Source organism: Vipera ursinii (assembly GCF_947247035.1).
Source record: "Vipera ursinii genome assembly, chromosome: 1".
NCBI classification, from domain to species: domain Eukaryota; kingdom Metazoa; phylum Chordata; class Lepidosauria; order Squamata; family Viperidae; genus Vipera; species Vipera ursinii.
Genome location: NC_139512.1, coordinates 70,393,823 through 70,410,580, shown reverse-complemented (window position 1 = coordinate 70,410,580; position 16,758 = coordinate 70,393,823). Strand labels below are relative to the sequence as shown.

At 38.9% G+C, this 16,758-nt stretch overlaps 1 protein-coding gene across 1 annotated transcript in view; it reads right to left on the bottom strand.

Annotated features, from left to right (window-relative positions):
- Positions 1 to 16,545, bottom strand: part of MAP3K9 (mitogen-activated protein kinase kinase kinase 9) — a gene marked incomplete at both ends in the record, with an annotated part of 33,317 nt that extends 16,772 nt beyond the window's left edge. The window contains 5 exons of the mRNA XM_083349675.1: positions 1,625 to 1,800; positions 2,957 to 3,105; positions 4,147 to 4,327; positions 9,081 to 9,494; positions 16,119 to 16,545. Of these exons, the coding sequence (XP_083205801.1) occupies positions 1,625 to 1,800; positions 2,957 to 3,105; positions 4,147 to 4,327; positions 9,081 to 9,494; positions 16,119 to 16,545 (1,347 nt within the window). The remainder of the gene's footprint in view (positions 1 to 1,624; positions 1,801 to 2,956; positions 3,106 to 4,146; positions 4,328 to 9,080; positions 9,495 to 16,118) is intronic.
- Between the last annotated feature and the right edge of the window lie 213 nt (positions 16,546 to 16,758).

The window sequence follows — 16,758 nt, the reverse complement described above, 5'->3', positions numbered from 1 at the left end:
TGTCACAGAAAATACCATGGCTTGCATTGTTCTGATCTTTGTAGACAGACACATCATAGCATTTGAAAATCTTTTCCAAGGCCTTTACGCCTGCTTTACCAAATGCTAGTCTTCTGACATATTTCTTGACTACTTGTTCCTTTATACTGTTGATAGTTGATCCTAAATTGGCAATATCTTCATCGCCAGTTCTAAGACTGATTGTTCTACCTGCTGTCATTAGTTTGGACTTTTTTATATTTAAAGAAATCCTTTTTCCCCCCCACTGTGCTCCTTGACTTTTATTATTAGATCTTGCTGATCTTTTGCTTTTTTGGCTGTAGGTAAAAGAATCATTTGCTTTTTCTTTCTCTAGTTTTAAAACCATAATCATCTTCTAACTGAGCTTCCTTGCATATATATTCAGCAGGTGAGCTAAATAAATAAGAAGAGAGTATACACCCTTGTCACACTCCTTTTCTACCCTGGAGGCAGTCTGTTTTGCCATATTCTGTCTGTTATTCATGAGGACAATGAGATATTCTGGGAGTCCTATTTTTCTGAGCACATTCCATAACTTCACATGATTGACACAATCAAAAATCTTTCTATAATGAATGAAGCACATTGTGACTTCTTTTTGATGTTCTTTGGTCTTCTCGGTTACCCATGTACATCAGCAATAATGTCTCATGTTCCGTGGTCTTTTTAAAATCCAGTTTGATCACCTTTCTCTTTCTTCATATAGGGCTCTAATCTGCATATACGTGTTTGTGCATGTAAGCCAGATTCACTCAATAACAATGTTACTAACTTAACTGCAGTAATTAACTTAACAAATGTGGCAAGAAAGGATGTAAAATGGGGGAAAACTCACTTAACAAGAGTCTTCCTTAGCTACAGAAAGTTTGGACTCAACTATGATCATAAATCAAGAACTACCTGTATACAGAACCAGTCTTTTGACATAACTTATATAGTTTGGAAGGGACGCGGTGGCTCAGTGGGTTAGGACGCTGAACTTGTCGATCGGAAGGTCGGCAGTTTGGCGGGTCGAATCCCAAGTGCCGCGTAACAGAGTTGAGCGCCTGTTACTCGTCCCATCTTCTGCCAACCTAGCAGTTCGAAAGCACGTAAAAATGCAAGTAGAAAAATAGGGACCACTACGGTGGGAAGGTAACAGCGTTCCGTGCGCCTTTGGCGTCTAGTCATGCCGGCCACATGACCACGGAGACGTCCTCGGACAAGCGCTGGCTCTTCGGCTTTGAAACGGAGATGAGCACCAGCCCCTAGAGTCGGAAACGACTAGCACGCATGTGCGGAGGAACCTTTACCTTTACCTATATAGTTTGGGGTATGAGTTCTATTATGTCTCACAATGACCTTATCCAGAATGGTCTTTCATAACTGAATATATTCCAGTTTCAGTTACACCATATTTATCTAAAACAATTTTATTTAGGAACAAGTATGCATTTTATTCTCTTAATTATTCAATGTTAATGTTTCTTCTCATGGAAAGTAGAAAAGAATTCAGATTTAATAAGTATAGTTCTGTCTGTGTTGTAGAGAAAACTACTTTACTTGCAATGAATACTGAAACAGAAGTGGTTGTTTATCAAAGTAACAGTTCACACCTAATTACCTTTTCCTTGGCTCTGAGTTGGTCAAACATTTCCTGGATCTCAATTTTCCAATCTTCTTGCAGGGAATGAAATGATTCTTTTGGCATTTCAAAGAAACCAGACTCTTCTATATTAGTTAGTTTATTCAAAATATTTGCAAAAGATGGTCTTGAATGAAGATCAGTATTCCAACAATCTAAACAGGACAAAGCCAACAATCACCCTAATTCAGAAGTTACAACAGTACAGTATCTGTCGGGCTTTGCTAATGAACTATGCACTTAATTACTAACATTCCACATAATCATCTCAGTTCCCATTACACACTCAAATGTGCTCTTTTGTTAGAATATATGTATAACGGCATGTGAGATGACCTTGGGAGAAGGGGAAGAGGTGATGCCTAAGGAATGATCAGATAAGAGAGGACATAGCTTGCAGCTGCATAACAGGCAAAGAAACTCCCTGACTTCTCAGGCTGTAAAAAAAAGAAGGCAGGCGGCTTGTATTATCAGACTTGAAACTGTTACTATAGTCTAATTAAGTTATCTGGTTGCATTTTCTGTCTGATCTACCTGGAAAGGCTGACATCAATCTTGAAAGCGAGGTTCCTTCCTGACTTTCTTTCTGTGCCCATTATGTAGCTGTAGGTTATATTCCATCTTACGGAATGGAATGTTTTTTATGGGAGACTTTGGGGAATGAGAGGAGGAGATGCTGCCTTGGAAACAAGCAGGCGAGAGAGGCAGGAGCCCCCAGTGGCTTAACAGTCAGAGAAAGAAATTTAGGAAGGACCCACCCTAATGCATCAAGCAATTAAAAGTAATGGAAGGAAATTGCACCTTCAGACTTGCGAGATTGATGTCAGCCCTCCCAGATAATCCAGACACGAAATAGGACTAGATGAACTAATTCTACTTTATTGTAAAGCTTCATCAAGTACCTGCACAAGCGGTTTATGGTCTTGGTTATTAAAATCAGCAGATATTCAGAGCTATCTCTGTGTAAAAAAGCAATGTCGGCTGGTGGCCCCCAGGGGGAGGGCATTCTCAGTGGGTGCGCCAGCCCTCTGGAACTGCTTGCCTACCGAAATCTGGATGGCCCCCGACCTCCGCACCTTCCGGCGCGATTTAAAAACTTACCTGTTCCAGCAGTCCAGCCTGGCCTGATAGCTCTTGGGGTCTCAGTTGTTTTTACTATTTTTTTCCACTATTGCTCAATCTGTATACCTACCTTACTCTGTACACCGCCCCGAGTCCCTCGGGAGAAGGGCGGTATATAAGAACAAATAAATAAATAAATAAATAAATAAATAAATTTCAACAGATCCAGTTTGTTCAACACATTCTTACCTTCCATCAGTCTGGCAAAAGGTTCTGGGCATGTTGAAGGAATAGGAAGGGAAAGTTTATTCATAGCAACACCGTATGCTACTGCTAGGCCATCAATTCCTCGAAATGGTACTTCTCCAGTTAATAGTTCCCAAAGCAATACTCCGTAACTGTGAATACAAACAGAAGTTGAATAACTAATCTAGTATACATTCTCTAACACAATATTCTGGAATCATGGTTTACACACACACACACACATACACACACATATACATATACACACACATATACACACGTATACACACACACATAGACACACAAACATACACATATGTATATATAATGTTCCAATGAAATTAAGATAATGTACTCATGGAAAAAAAACTTAAATGGGGACAAGTGAAAGGGATTGCTTTCAGTTAGCTCTATTATGAATGTAACATTTAAAAATATGTTTATCTGGAAGAATTTTTTATACTATTTTATGTCATTTAAGACAGATAGTGACAAGGCTACTCTAAAGAAGATTTTTTCATTGTCTGAGGAATTCTGCGAATATAGTTTTTTCCAGTTGCATTACAATTTTAGCTCAATCTAAGACCCCTGTTGCCCACTTATTTCAATGGACCACCATTTATGGAAACCCCAGGTCTCACAAGTGATCTAAGCCACTCCTTCACCCCTACCTTGGGATTACAGCTAACATCATACCTGAAACCTGGCTTAGGACTTTCCAAAGAAAAGCATTCCCCTTAGTATCCAGCCTGGTTTCAGTAATGCGTACCGGGTCAGACTTCTCATGAACAGGTTTTAATTAAAGCAGTTAAAAGTAGCGAGAAATTTTTTTTTCATGCAGCAATCCACTTTACAACATAAACCAAGCATAATTTAGAAAATTGGAAATGTCATGTTTATTACGATATTTTGATTGCAAGCTTTAATACATTTAAAAGAGAACAGTTGGTTATTGATGGTTTCTCTACAATTCATGCTCAACGGGAAGTAGAAGCTGAAAAATTTCCAAATTCATGTATGCACATTTAGAATAAAGTCTGCACAATGAATATGTGAATTTCATAATCCAGACCAGATATACATAAGATTAACCTAAGGTTTGGAAAATCAACAATTGAGAGTTCAGTGCAGCAAGAATACAATATTACAGATGGTGATCACTTATAAAAATGCTTTAGTGTTAATAAACATACCTCCACACATCACTACCTTTAGAGAACATAGAGGAACGGATAACTTCAGGAGCCATCCAAGCATATGTTCCAGCTGCACTCATTTTAGTAGTCTTATGCCATTCTCTGGCCAAGCCAAAATCAGTGATCTTCAAATTTTTGTTGCTCAGGTCTCCATTTTCTACTTTTTCAAGGATCAATACTAGAACATAATGTGGGGGGGGGGGAGGGGAGAAAAAAGAGTTAATATATAGTCAGTGAAGATACATATGTACTTGATTCTCCCATTAGAAAGTCACCATTACAAATGCCTAAAGATTCACTGAGTCACTAATCTATGTCAATTGTGATAAGCAAATAGATTACTCAAAACTAAGTGTCAAGTATCAGAATACCAACACCTATCTATGTTTAAACTAAAAAGTTAATGCAGAGATGAAAGCATACCGTAGAATGTATACTAAAGCAATTGAACACTGCAGAATTTTGTCAACCTTATGTGTTAGGTGTAGTTATCAAAGTCAACTTTAAAGACACATAATTTTGAAAGATCATTAAGAAAAGACGTTGTGCTTTGTTTTCAAAGAGCTACAGAGCCAAACTCTCCTACCCAAATCTATTGACTTTCCATACAAAGTCACATTCACTTTAGGTCAGTCTTGATCAATAATTTTTTATGAGATAAACGCTGACATGTAAAACATTTCACTTAATGGTTAAATCGGCAAACAGTGTTATTAAAAAAAGGAGCACTTTGTATATTTCATTTGTTCCAAATTTCCCTCTGTAGCTTTCTGTACCCAAATTACATAAAATGTAAAATGTTCGTAAAACGTTTAGAGTCTCTTGATAAGCATGGGCAAGAATTAGCTAAGTGAAATTGCCTTACCAGACACATATTTCAAGAACAGCTCTAACCGTTAAGTGTAGTAGAGAAGGTTTTATGTGAGGAAAATTCTAAATCTATTTGAAATAGATTTTATAATATGATTGTTGAAGAATCAAGTGAAGGTGGTGTTTTTAACTGGCATTCCTAAATATATGCATGCATGTATGCGTGGGTGTATTTGTGTAAGTATGTATGCATGTATTTCACAATACAGACAGCCCTTGCTTAATTATGGCAATGTCATCATAAAGCACAATGTCACATGACTGCAATGCTTAATGGCAGCAAACCTGGCACTCTACTAGCCATTGTTAAATGAGGATTGCAAATTATTGAGTCCTAGTGGCTTGCAAGCAGGCCAGGAGGCAGGTAAGGCCTGGGACAAGGGGCGGCATAAGCATGGCAGGCCTGGGGGTGGCTTCTGCCAGATGGCAGACGGTGGAAGTTACTGATCAGAATGACTTGTGACCAGGGAAGGCTGCAAATGGCAATCATGTAACTATGGGATGCTGTAACCCAGATCACAATCATGCGACTACTGCAATACCAGAATGGCTGGAATTCTGAGGACAAGTCATAAGTATTACTTGTTCAGCAGTCATAACTTTGAATGGTTGCTAAATGAGTGGTCACTAAAGGAGGATTACCTATATTTATCATCTGCCCTGATCACAAAGAAGCCTGGCAAGCACACAAGTTTATAAATAAACAAAACAAAAGTAATAACACAACAGCAACATCTGTGATAGTTTTTTATGATTTTCCAAACAAAAGCATGTTGGAACAATTTTCCTCTTAAGTGTTTTTAAAAGATCAGTAATATCACAGCTACCTAAATGTCTGGGGTAAAGGTGTCCCACTAGTGGATGCTACAATTGGTAACCTCTTTCACTTTAAGAATACTGAATAACAGAGTTGGAACGGACACTAGAGGTCTTCTAGTCCAACCCCCTGCTCATGTAGGAAACCCTATACCATTTCAGACAAATGGTTGTTCAATCTCTTTTTAAAAACTTCCAGCGTTGGAGCATTCACAACTTCTGGAGGCAAGTTGTTCCACTGGGTAATCATTCTGTCAGGAAATTTCTCCTTAGTTCTAGGTTGCTTCTCTCCTTGATTAGTTTCCATCCATTGCTTCTTGTTTGACCTCCAGATGTTTTGAAAAATAGGTTGACCCCCTCTTCTTTGTGGTAGACACAGCTATCATGTCATCTCTAGTCCTTGTTTTCACTAGACTAGACATAGCCAATTCCGGCAACTAAATCTACTTCTGGCTCTGATGGTGTCCATTCAATTCATATGAAAAGGATGCATAGGTATATCTTCAAAACTTTTTAGATGTACCCCTGCCTCTATGTTTTAATCAAACAAATATCACAGTTATTCCTAAATCAAACAGGGACTACTGTATGTCCTAATTATACAACTATTTCCTGCATTGTAGATTACAGAATATTCTTTCTACAGAACTATTAAGTTTCAGACAGAAAGTATCAGATCCTTAAATGATGTTTTTGCTTTATTTCAACACACATAAGACCCATCAGTTATTTCTTTTGAAGCTGAAAAAGCCTTCGATATAACTTAAATATTTTGAATCAGTATGATCCATACATCTATAAATCTCAAGTAATTATTAACACTGTATTTTCACTTCAAATTTATGTTGAAGTATGAATGAAATGTGACCTTTTTCTCCGTTTCTCTTTATTTTGGTTTTAGAACTCCTGACCTTTCAATTAGAAATAGTGCACAAGATGTTATCATATGCTGATATTTTATGTTTTATAGATAGACCAAAATGTTTTTTTAGCTTTATGTCATGAATTCCTAAATGTGAAATCTGGATTGGTTACTTTGTTAATTGGATTAATTCAAACTTGCTGTACATGTGTAATATTTTTTTTAAAAAAATAAGGATAAAGGTGACCTTTTTCTCCTTGACATCAGACTTTCCAAGAGTCATTTCAATAGGTAAAACTGAACTATCCTCATTCTGATGTAAATGAAAGAAGTTTTAAAGATCTAGAATTCCTTTGAGTATTTTGGTAAGCTAAAATATGTTTAAGATGAATTTAGTTTCAAGGTTTATTTCTATTTTTAGACTCCTGCTCACATTTATTCCATCACATTACCTAATCAAGTTCACAAGATACTGCATTCCTTTTTTTTAAAAGACACTTTTAAAAGACATTAAATTTTACCTACATAAATCACAATTATCTCATGAGAGCAATGGATTTATCTTCCTATGTTTTCAGGCTTGCTGTTCAGCATCAGCCTAGTCTCAATTACTGAGGTAATTTTCTGATAACACCAAAAAAGGAAGGTATACAATAATAATTTATTAACTTGTATGCCATCCAAGTGTCCAACTCTTAATGATTCTGAATGACTCACAATGATCAAGCAAAGAGCTGCAATAAAATAAACTATAAAAAAATAAAAATAAAATATGGCATGCATGATGAAGCAAGGAATCTTACTCTCCCTTGCCAAAGTAGTCAGCCAGATTTTCATGCCTCTTATAAACCACACTGAGGAGGGACCAACCAAATTGTTCCTGAGAAAAGGTGCTGCTACAGAGAAATGCACTTTCAGGCTGATAGGTGACATTTAAAAATCAAAACAACCAACTCTGTGGGATGAAATTGTCTGGAACAATGCTATGGGATACAGATGGTCCTGCAAGTTATCAGGCCCTATGACAGGTAGAGCTTCAAGGGAAACAACCAGCATGTTGAATTGCACTTGGAAGTAAACTGGCAACCATACTTGTGAGGTACAGGTGGCACATGGGTATACTGAGGAGTGCTCATTACTGCTCATGATGCCACATTCGGAGCAGTTTAATGCTTCCAGGTGGTCTTCAAGGACAGCCCCATCTTGAGCGCATTACAGTAGTTTAGCTAAAAGGTAACTAGGGTACGAGTGATTATCTGAAAGCCCCACCCCCACCCGGGCCAATCTAGCAAAGGGTGTATTTGATGTACCTAACAGAGGTATGCAAAGGCCTTTCTGGCCACAGCTGACAGCTGCTCTTTGTGCAAGACCTGTAAATCCAGGAAGACACTCAGAGAGCACAGCAATCTTGAAGGGGAAAGTACTTTCCCATCTAAGGTCAACCTCCAGATCTGGGTGCCCAAACATTCACAACCATTCAGTCTTGCTAGGATAGAAGTCAGTTCCCCCTGGATCATCCAAACCTGGTCAGTCTCCAAGCACTGGGATGGCACCTTGACAGCCTCATTTATATCACCGGTTTTAAGATATAATTGGGTATCATCAGCATGCCATAATTGTATTGAATTTCAATTCAGTAAGATCACAAGTCTGCCGAAATAATTTAGTTGCAAAGTTAAAAGTATAATTACAGAAATGAAAAATATATGTAACTACTATAAGAAAAATATGTGACACTGAAAAAAATTGTATCACTCTTGCAGGATCCAATCTGGGTTGGTCACTGGGTCAGTCACATTCCGTTAGAGAGATGTTCCCTGAGGATGGGCTCCAGCATGGGTCCGAAAGCTCGGAAGACTGAACTTCTGGTCCCGGTGATCGACTCAGTTTGGATCCTGCAACTAATATCCTAGGACACCTATACAGTATTTGCCTTCATTCATGTATCTCTCTTGTCATTGCCAATAACATCCAAGTAAGGAAGAACAATTCATTTCCCTCTAGTCTGCCATGAGCACTCAAGGTTTCCCTTTGTGTTACAGAACAAACAACTTGGTAAATGTGGTAAACAAAAGCAACAGAAAATAGTTCAGTCAGCAAAATTTCAAGACAGAGGAGGAATGGTCAGCAGAAGTGGTTAAACTGAAAAAAGAGGGCGTCCTGGTTTTCTTTTTATTTCTGTTTAATCATTTCCTTAGTGAGTGTGAAATTTCTCTATTCATCATTTCTATTTACAAGTTTATAGGCTTGCAAATTTGTTTTCTAACCTTTCTTTGGTGCCATCCATCTGGTGATGACATAGGTGATCTCACAACTTTTAAATACTATTTTATGCCCAATATTCCTGAAAGTTACTGGCATTTCATTCCAAATTTCCACTTACTATTGCTGGACTTCAGATCCCGGTGGATAATAGGAACAATTGCTTCCTCATGGAGATAGTTCATTCCTTCAGCAATCTGGACAGCCCAGTTCACCAGAATGTCTGGTGGAATCCTTTTACCAGAAAGCACTCTATTTAATGAGCCTCCACGGGCAAACTCCATTATCAGGCAAAGGTTTGGTTCCTTTAAACATACACCTTTCAGGGCAATTATGTTGGGATGTTTTAGCATAGCAAAGAGCTTGGCTTCTTGATGGACATTCTCGATGGCTTCACTGATGTCTTCATCTGGATCATAGCGAGCTGCCTTGACAGCAACTTCCTTTCCAAACCAAATTGCACGGTAAACTTTCCCAAAACCTCCTAGGCCAATGATTTCCTCCAGAATAAGCTCTGAGAAGTCAATCTCCAGCACTAGGATACAAGATGAAAATATCTCAGTTCCACAAAGATGATTTAAGATAGTAATTGCTATCAGCACCATTCATTTACTGATATGATTAGACTTTGACTTTTTTTTTAGATAAGGGACTGCTGAAATACTTACCTAGTGGAAATATGAGTCAGCTCATTTTGCACCCTTATCACTGCTAGAAATACTCAAAAAATATATTAAATCAATATTGTGAACGTGTCTGAAAAGGCAGACTTAATTTAAATCAAATATAACTGAATCACTACTCAGAAAAACGTATTTTAATCATTAAAATCACAATGGAAATTACTTCCCAGGAAGATGTTTTATATCATCATGTTCTAATAAGACTGCAATATCGTACCTGAAGAATGAAGATTTTATTATGGGTAAACATTTTGTTTTAAAAGGTAGATGCATTCTTGCCAATCTTCCTGATCTTTAGTTGGTGCCTTAAGATCTATGGCTTTAATGTCAGTTTTCAGTAATGGCAATGCAGGTTGCGGATTCTGGACCCTGAAATCCACCCAACCGAGGGAAGACAAGTTAGGGAAAAGTGGACCATGCATTAAGTAGCAATTGCTTATACTATTTTTTTTCTGACTAATTTTAATTAGTTGCCCTGCTTCTGAAAGGCGAATGCAGTAACAAAAGAGTAAGACAAAGGTCACTCTTTTGAAAACAGCAAATTCCACATTTTGGGCCAAGAGGACCGCTGGTTTGAAAGGGGGTCAAAGAGACCTTCTACATTAAGATTGAACAACCTTCTCTCAACACAGGGGGAGGGGTATGACACTACCTATCTCCTGTTTACAACACAGTCCCTTCAGCAGTTCCCAGAAGGTTCCACACCCATTTGCACTATTCAGGTGACCCTGAGGGCACAGATTAACGTCCCATGATCTCAACGACTCTCCCCAACAGTGCTAGTGACCAGATGATTGCAAGGAATATAAATCTTTCCATTCTCCACCATTCATTCAGAAATTTACCTTCTAAAACATGTTTTTTTTTGTTATAAGCTATCCTACATAAAAGTATTCAGATCAATTTTCGGGAAAGAACAGAGCCCAGAACAAGGGCTTTTCCTTTGCTGTTGATCATATATTCCAACTTTGCACTGAAAACTTTCTGAAATAATACTGATGAGATTTTATTTCACACTCATTCTTTATGTGTATTGCATTCACCCTAAAGAATTATGCTAATGCAACAATATACTGTATGCCACTGTTAAATATCCGCTTAACAGTGTCATATGGTATTGTTGTTGTTGTTGTTAGCTGCGAAGTCGTGTCCGACCCATCGCGACCCTATGGACAACATTCCTCCAGGCCTTCTTGTCCTCTACCATCTTCTGGAGTCCATTTAAGCTCACGCCTACTGCTTCAGTGACTCCATCCAGCCACCTCATTCTCTGTCGTCCCTTTCTTCTATTGCCCTCAATCTTTCCCAGCATTAGGCTCTTCTTCAGTGAGTCCTTCCTTCTCATTAGGTGGCCAAAGTATTTGAGTTTTAGCTTCAGGATCTGGCCTTCTAAAGAGCAGTCAGGATTGATCTCCTCTAGGACTGACCGGTTTGATCACCTTGCAGTCCAAGGGACTCGCAGGAGTCTTCTCCAGCACCAGAGTTCAAAGGCCTCAATTCTTTGGCACTCGGCCTTTCTTATGGTCCAACTTTCACTGCCATACATTGCAACTGGGAAGACCATAGCCTTGACTATACGCACTTTTGTTGACAGGGTGATGTCTCTGCTTTTTAGCGTGCTGTCTAGATTTGCCATGGCTTTCCTCCCCAGGAGCAAGCGTCTTTTAATTTCTTGGCTACAGTCCCCATCTGCAGTGATCTTGGAGCCCAGGAAAATAAAATCTGTCACTACCTCCATTTCTTCCCCATCTATTTGCCAGGAGTCATATGGTATACTGTTGTGTTAAAAGAGATTATCAAGGTTCCCTATTACCAGGGTTTTTTTCCTCATAGAACGCTCAGAACGGAGTTCCGGCACCTTTTTTGGATGGAACCTTGTAGGGTAGGCAAGGCAGGTTGTATGACATGTGTGAGTTCCGGCACCTTTTTCTTTTACAAAAAAGCACTGCCTATTACTCTTTCAATATAAGAAGCATATTGAAATATGAAACACTTTTTAAAAACTTTAAGATGGGCCAGCCACTCTCTCTTATCTCAACCCACCTCACAAGAGTGTTTTGTGGAGAAATTAGGAGGAGGAAGGAGTATTAGGTGAAGGCAATAGTATTAAGAACAGTCTATTTATATTTTACTTTTCCCTATTACAAAGGCTCAAGGCAGCTTACATTTTAAAGCCACAGTTGCATGTCTGGGTTATACAACTGTACTGTACTCCTTATGGGTATATCCCTGACAAACCTCTGCAAACCTATAAACAGGAACCCAGAGTCAAAACACAACAGAGTCATATCAGCTGCATTGATTTGCACTGTGTTTCCAATCTAAATTTCAAGGGCCACTTCTTACCTTCAAAATCTAAATACTTTAGTTGATGCCCAGATATCTGAATTATTCTTCTCTGCACAAATTTACTCATATGCTAATGACACCAGAAGAGGCTATGCCATGTAAGATGGGACACATGATTGGATACTGATGACAGTGAAGTTGAAATGAAGAAGCTTGCTAAATGAGAGCTCAGTTTTCCATGTAATACATGTGTGAGCATCAGGAAGGGCAAGTTCATCTTACTGGTGATAAGGAAGGTATCTTATGGCATCATTTGTTTTGAGATATAGCATTATAATATTTGTATGTTGTTCTACTTTTCTGGCTGATAGCCTTCAATTAATACTGTAATTCCACCACAAAAAGAATATATTCTTAATTTTTCATAGGAATTTTATAAACATGCAAATAATAAAGACTACAGACTGCTGTTCAAATTATGCTCCAAATAATTCCAAGGAAGTCTAAAAGCAGGTACTATTATTTATTTAATTAGATTTATATCATTCCATCTTATATACAGGACTTTGGGGCACCAACCATTAAAATAGGATAAAAACAGAATAAAAATACTGTCATGAAATAAAAACACAAATAACATAAAAATAGCCACTGAGAAACTCATAGCAAATTTCCTTTTATATTCACTTGCTGGAATTGAAAAATACCAATTTTAAGCATAAGATCAATTTTGAAAAGTAAAAATAAAGATACAATTTAATATGATTAATGTACAAGGCCTATATTATATCCTTGACACTGAAATATTGGGAAGATTGGCTAATAATTTTCCTAATAACTTTTACTGAAATGTTACAATGACAAGAAGTAAACACTGCCTTTGAAAGCCAACACCAGTCATCTTGTTCACCCCAATCTGGATTCTTGGACAAGCAGTGTGATGACCAATTTGCTGAGGACAAATGATTTAAAGAATGATTTAGCCAAATTTATAAGAGAATTAGACAAATTCACTTACAGCTGACAATGAAGCTATAAAAGTGACAGGTAGCTTCTGTATTTAGAATCATCTATATATAGTAAAGGAACCAGCAGTTAAGACATATGCTGGTAGTATTAACTCCCAAAATTCAAGTACTTATTAAAGAAGAAGGGCAGCATATTAGTTACTACAATTCATGCAGTCCATCTAATGAAGACCTATCACTATTGAAATATCAATGAATAAAAGCAAATATTAGGATTCTGAAAAACTTTAGAAGTCCAAATAGTCATATGAATTTAATGTTAAAAGCCATTGAACTAGGAAACATCTTTAGCAACTGAAATAATAAGTTAGGATCTTTAAGTTTAACTTAAGTAGAAAAAAGAAACAGCTGAAATTATAGTTATGAATTCTCTATTGAAAAAGCTTAAACATGCTTACACTTCCTGCATATTTTTTACTAATTAAAAGGAGTGAAATTTTTCATTTCATTTAAAATTATTGTTCTTTTCACCAATGTACCATAGGTCATAAGGATAGTTTAATTTTATGAACAGAAAATTGAGGTTCTGAATTAATGGGTGCTGAATGGACAGCTCCTTTGATGATAAAACGTTTGCTAAACTTCTCAACAGCAATCTGAAGCATATGTTTTTTGTAGACTAAAAAACTTTTAATGATTACTGTAATTTATAAATTATACAGGATTTTTTTAAAGGTTAAGAGAAGAGCTATGTATATATTGTATATACACAGAGAAAGATGTACATTTGGGAACATATAGGCTTTACTCTCAGTACCATAGGGCTCTCAGCTATACACTACTGGTGAAGAAAAAAGGCAATATAAAGAATGCACCTTTGCAAGAGAATAAATAACAAAGGCTACTCACTGCAATTGCATAAACATTTAGTCTAAAACTGGCTTTATGCCAAATCATCTCTGTATGGTTAAACTAAATTCTCCAGCTTTGATTATTTGACTGTGTTTTCTGATGATTATGTTACTAGGTTAGAGATTTAAACTTTTGTGTAGTCAAAAGGAGTTGGTAACCAAATACATATTTCTGACTAGACTTTTGACTGTATTTCTGTGTATGAAAAGAACAGCAAGATTATACTGCATCAGTGTAGAAATATTGTTTAAACATAAAAAGGGGCTTACGGGTCATTATTTATGAAACTTAGCTTCTATTTTTTTTATTTTATATTATGCATTTTATTGTTTTTATCTATTTGATTGTAAACCATCTAAAGTTGTCTATGTGAGGTGGATGCTATGTAAATAAAAATCCTGTAACTTAACTTTTGTCAGTTGCAGTCAGATCAATTTTACATATGTAAGAACTGAGTAGCTACAATTGAAAACAGATGGTTTTGTATCATTGGAAAGTGCCGCATATAAGATTCTATTTTTCCCCCTAACACATTACCAATTATAATGCTACTAGTAAATGGTCTCAAAGCAACCCTGTGCATATTCTTTCCCACAGAAAGGCAAAGGGACAAAGAAGAACTTTGTTTATTGCTGCTTTCTTTAGGACCAGATGGATCTCAAAACCAAAATGAGGCAGCAATGTCAAAATTACTGTGGTTTCCTTTTTTCAGATTATTCACTATTCCCTTTTGAGGTGGATATGAACGAACCTTTATTGTCAAAGTACAACCATGTATACATTACGTTTCCCATATATTGTATTTTTAATCTCTATTTTATCTTGAAAATGTTTAAGCTGTAAGAATGAAATAATTTCCAAAATTAGAATTTCAAAAGGAAAGAAAAGTGCCAGGTCTAACATTCTTTATCAATAAAGTATAACAGTAATCCAAAAATACTGACTATTCCAAACAAGACAAGCTAACAGTTTGTACTGAATTTTGCTCTGTTAACCCATTTCAGTTGTGGCCACTTGTTTACAAGGAAATACTACAAAAGTAGCCCAACAGAAAAAATCTTGGAACAAAAATCTAGATGAAAAGCATAAATGCCCTTTGCTGAAGTTTCTAAGTAGAGCAAGCAAAAAACTGAACAGTTCAGTTTTTATTAAACTTTTAGTGGTTATTAAAATAGCCACTAAAAAGCACATTGAACTGAACCAGGTCCTTAGTGAGATTTAAACAAATTGGGCATAAAGAGTATGGAAATTACGGAGGAAGAAAACAATGATCTATAAGAGCACTGATGTTACCTAGTTTGGGTAATGAAACATCTGTAAGAAAACAACCAAGCTTAGAGAATACCAAGTTTCCTTCAAAAAAATGACCCATTTAACAAGTAAAAGTACACTGCTGAAAAATGTTTCTCTCCTGACACAATTACACTCCTACACTGTTATTATTCTTTATTAAACTAGTATACCATCCAATACTCTGCAACACTGGTTGTTATTCTTGAGTGCAGAGTTTTCAGAGATGCAAGTTATACAGTAAAATGTACTTAGGTTGAATTACATGACCTAGTAGTCTGAAGCAGTGGGGCGTTGGATTATTTTATCTAGAACACATAACAAGAGGATGGAGAAGAATACACAATTCTCCGAGTTTACTGGTATTCGGATCAAGAAAAAGGATAAAGTGTGTGGGGGGGAGGGGAAGCGGTAAAACATCAATGGAATAAAATATAGCCACACCCCTTCCTCCTCCGGAAGTATCTTGATTGTCTTCTGCCAAACGTAAGCAAAATCACGTCTTTGCAGTCTCATTAAGATGGGAGAAGTGCCATCCCTGGATGAAGTTTCCAGACACGAGTCAAGCGGGTCACATTCCTACCACAAAGCACGCAGCCTACACGCACGACCAGTCTACCCTCGGCAAACTTCTTCAGCACAAGACAAACCCTGGCCCCTGGGTCATAGCGCTGACCGGCAAAAGGGGCTTCCAGTGGTCGTCTGTATAGGCCAGGGGTCTTCAAACTTGGCCCTTTTATGACTTGTGGACTTCAACTCCCAGAATTCCTCAGCCAGCATGCCCAGCTGAGGAATTCTGGGAGTTGAAGTCCACAAGTCATAAAAGGGCCAAGTTTGAAGACCCCCTGGTATAGGCTTATGCACTGGGGAAAAAAAGGGGGGGGGTTCAGCCTCTCCCCAGGAGCCCCAACATCCACAGGCATTAAACCCGGCGTTTAGCAGCGTAGGCATCTTCCTGAACCGCCCCCCCCCCACACACACTCCCTTCCATCCCGGGCCCGCGCCCTCCCTTCTTACACTGGATGGCCGGAGTAGCAGGGTAGGAGGCCTGGAGATCCGACCTCCTCCCTTCCTGGAGGCAGAGGCGGCGGCCGCTGCCGTTGCCCGCGCTGCTGGTCACGTAGTTGCTGGGGAAGATGCCGACGCGCTGGTCAATCTGGCCCGTCCACCAGCCTTCGTCGCCGGACACCTGCGAGTCCCTGGAGAGCACCTGCACCACGTCGCCGGGACGCAGGCTCAGCTCGTCCTCGCCGCACGCCTCGTACTCGAAGACCGCCGTCCAGAGGCCGGCCCCGTCCGCGCTGTCGCCCGAGGCCGCTGCTTCCGCCTTCCCCCAAGCGGGGCTGGCCGCCGCCGCCGCCGCCTCCCCTTCAGCCTCCCCCGGCAGCGGGGGCCGAAGGGGGCTGCGCGGGAGGAGAGGAGGAAGACGGACCGGCTCCTCCATTAGGGGGCAGGGCTGCCCGCGGGGAAAGCTGCCTCTTGCTCATGCGGCTGCCGGCTGCCGGTCAAGCCTCGAGGGAACGCCGGAGCCGCGCCGCAGCCCTCCGCGGAGGAGAGACGCCGCCCAGCGGGCCCCTCCACAGCCACATCGCGTCGGCCAGGGCCGCCGACCGCACATCCTAAGCCACCCGATTGACCGGCGAGCTTGGAAGAGGGA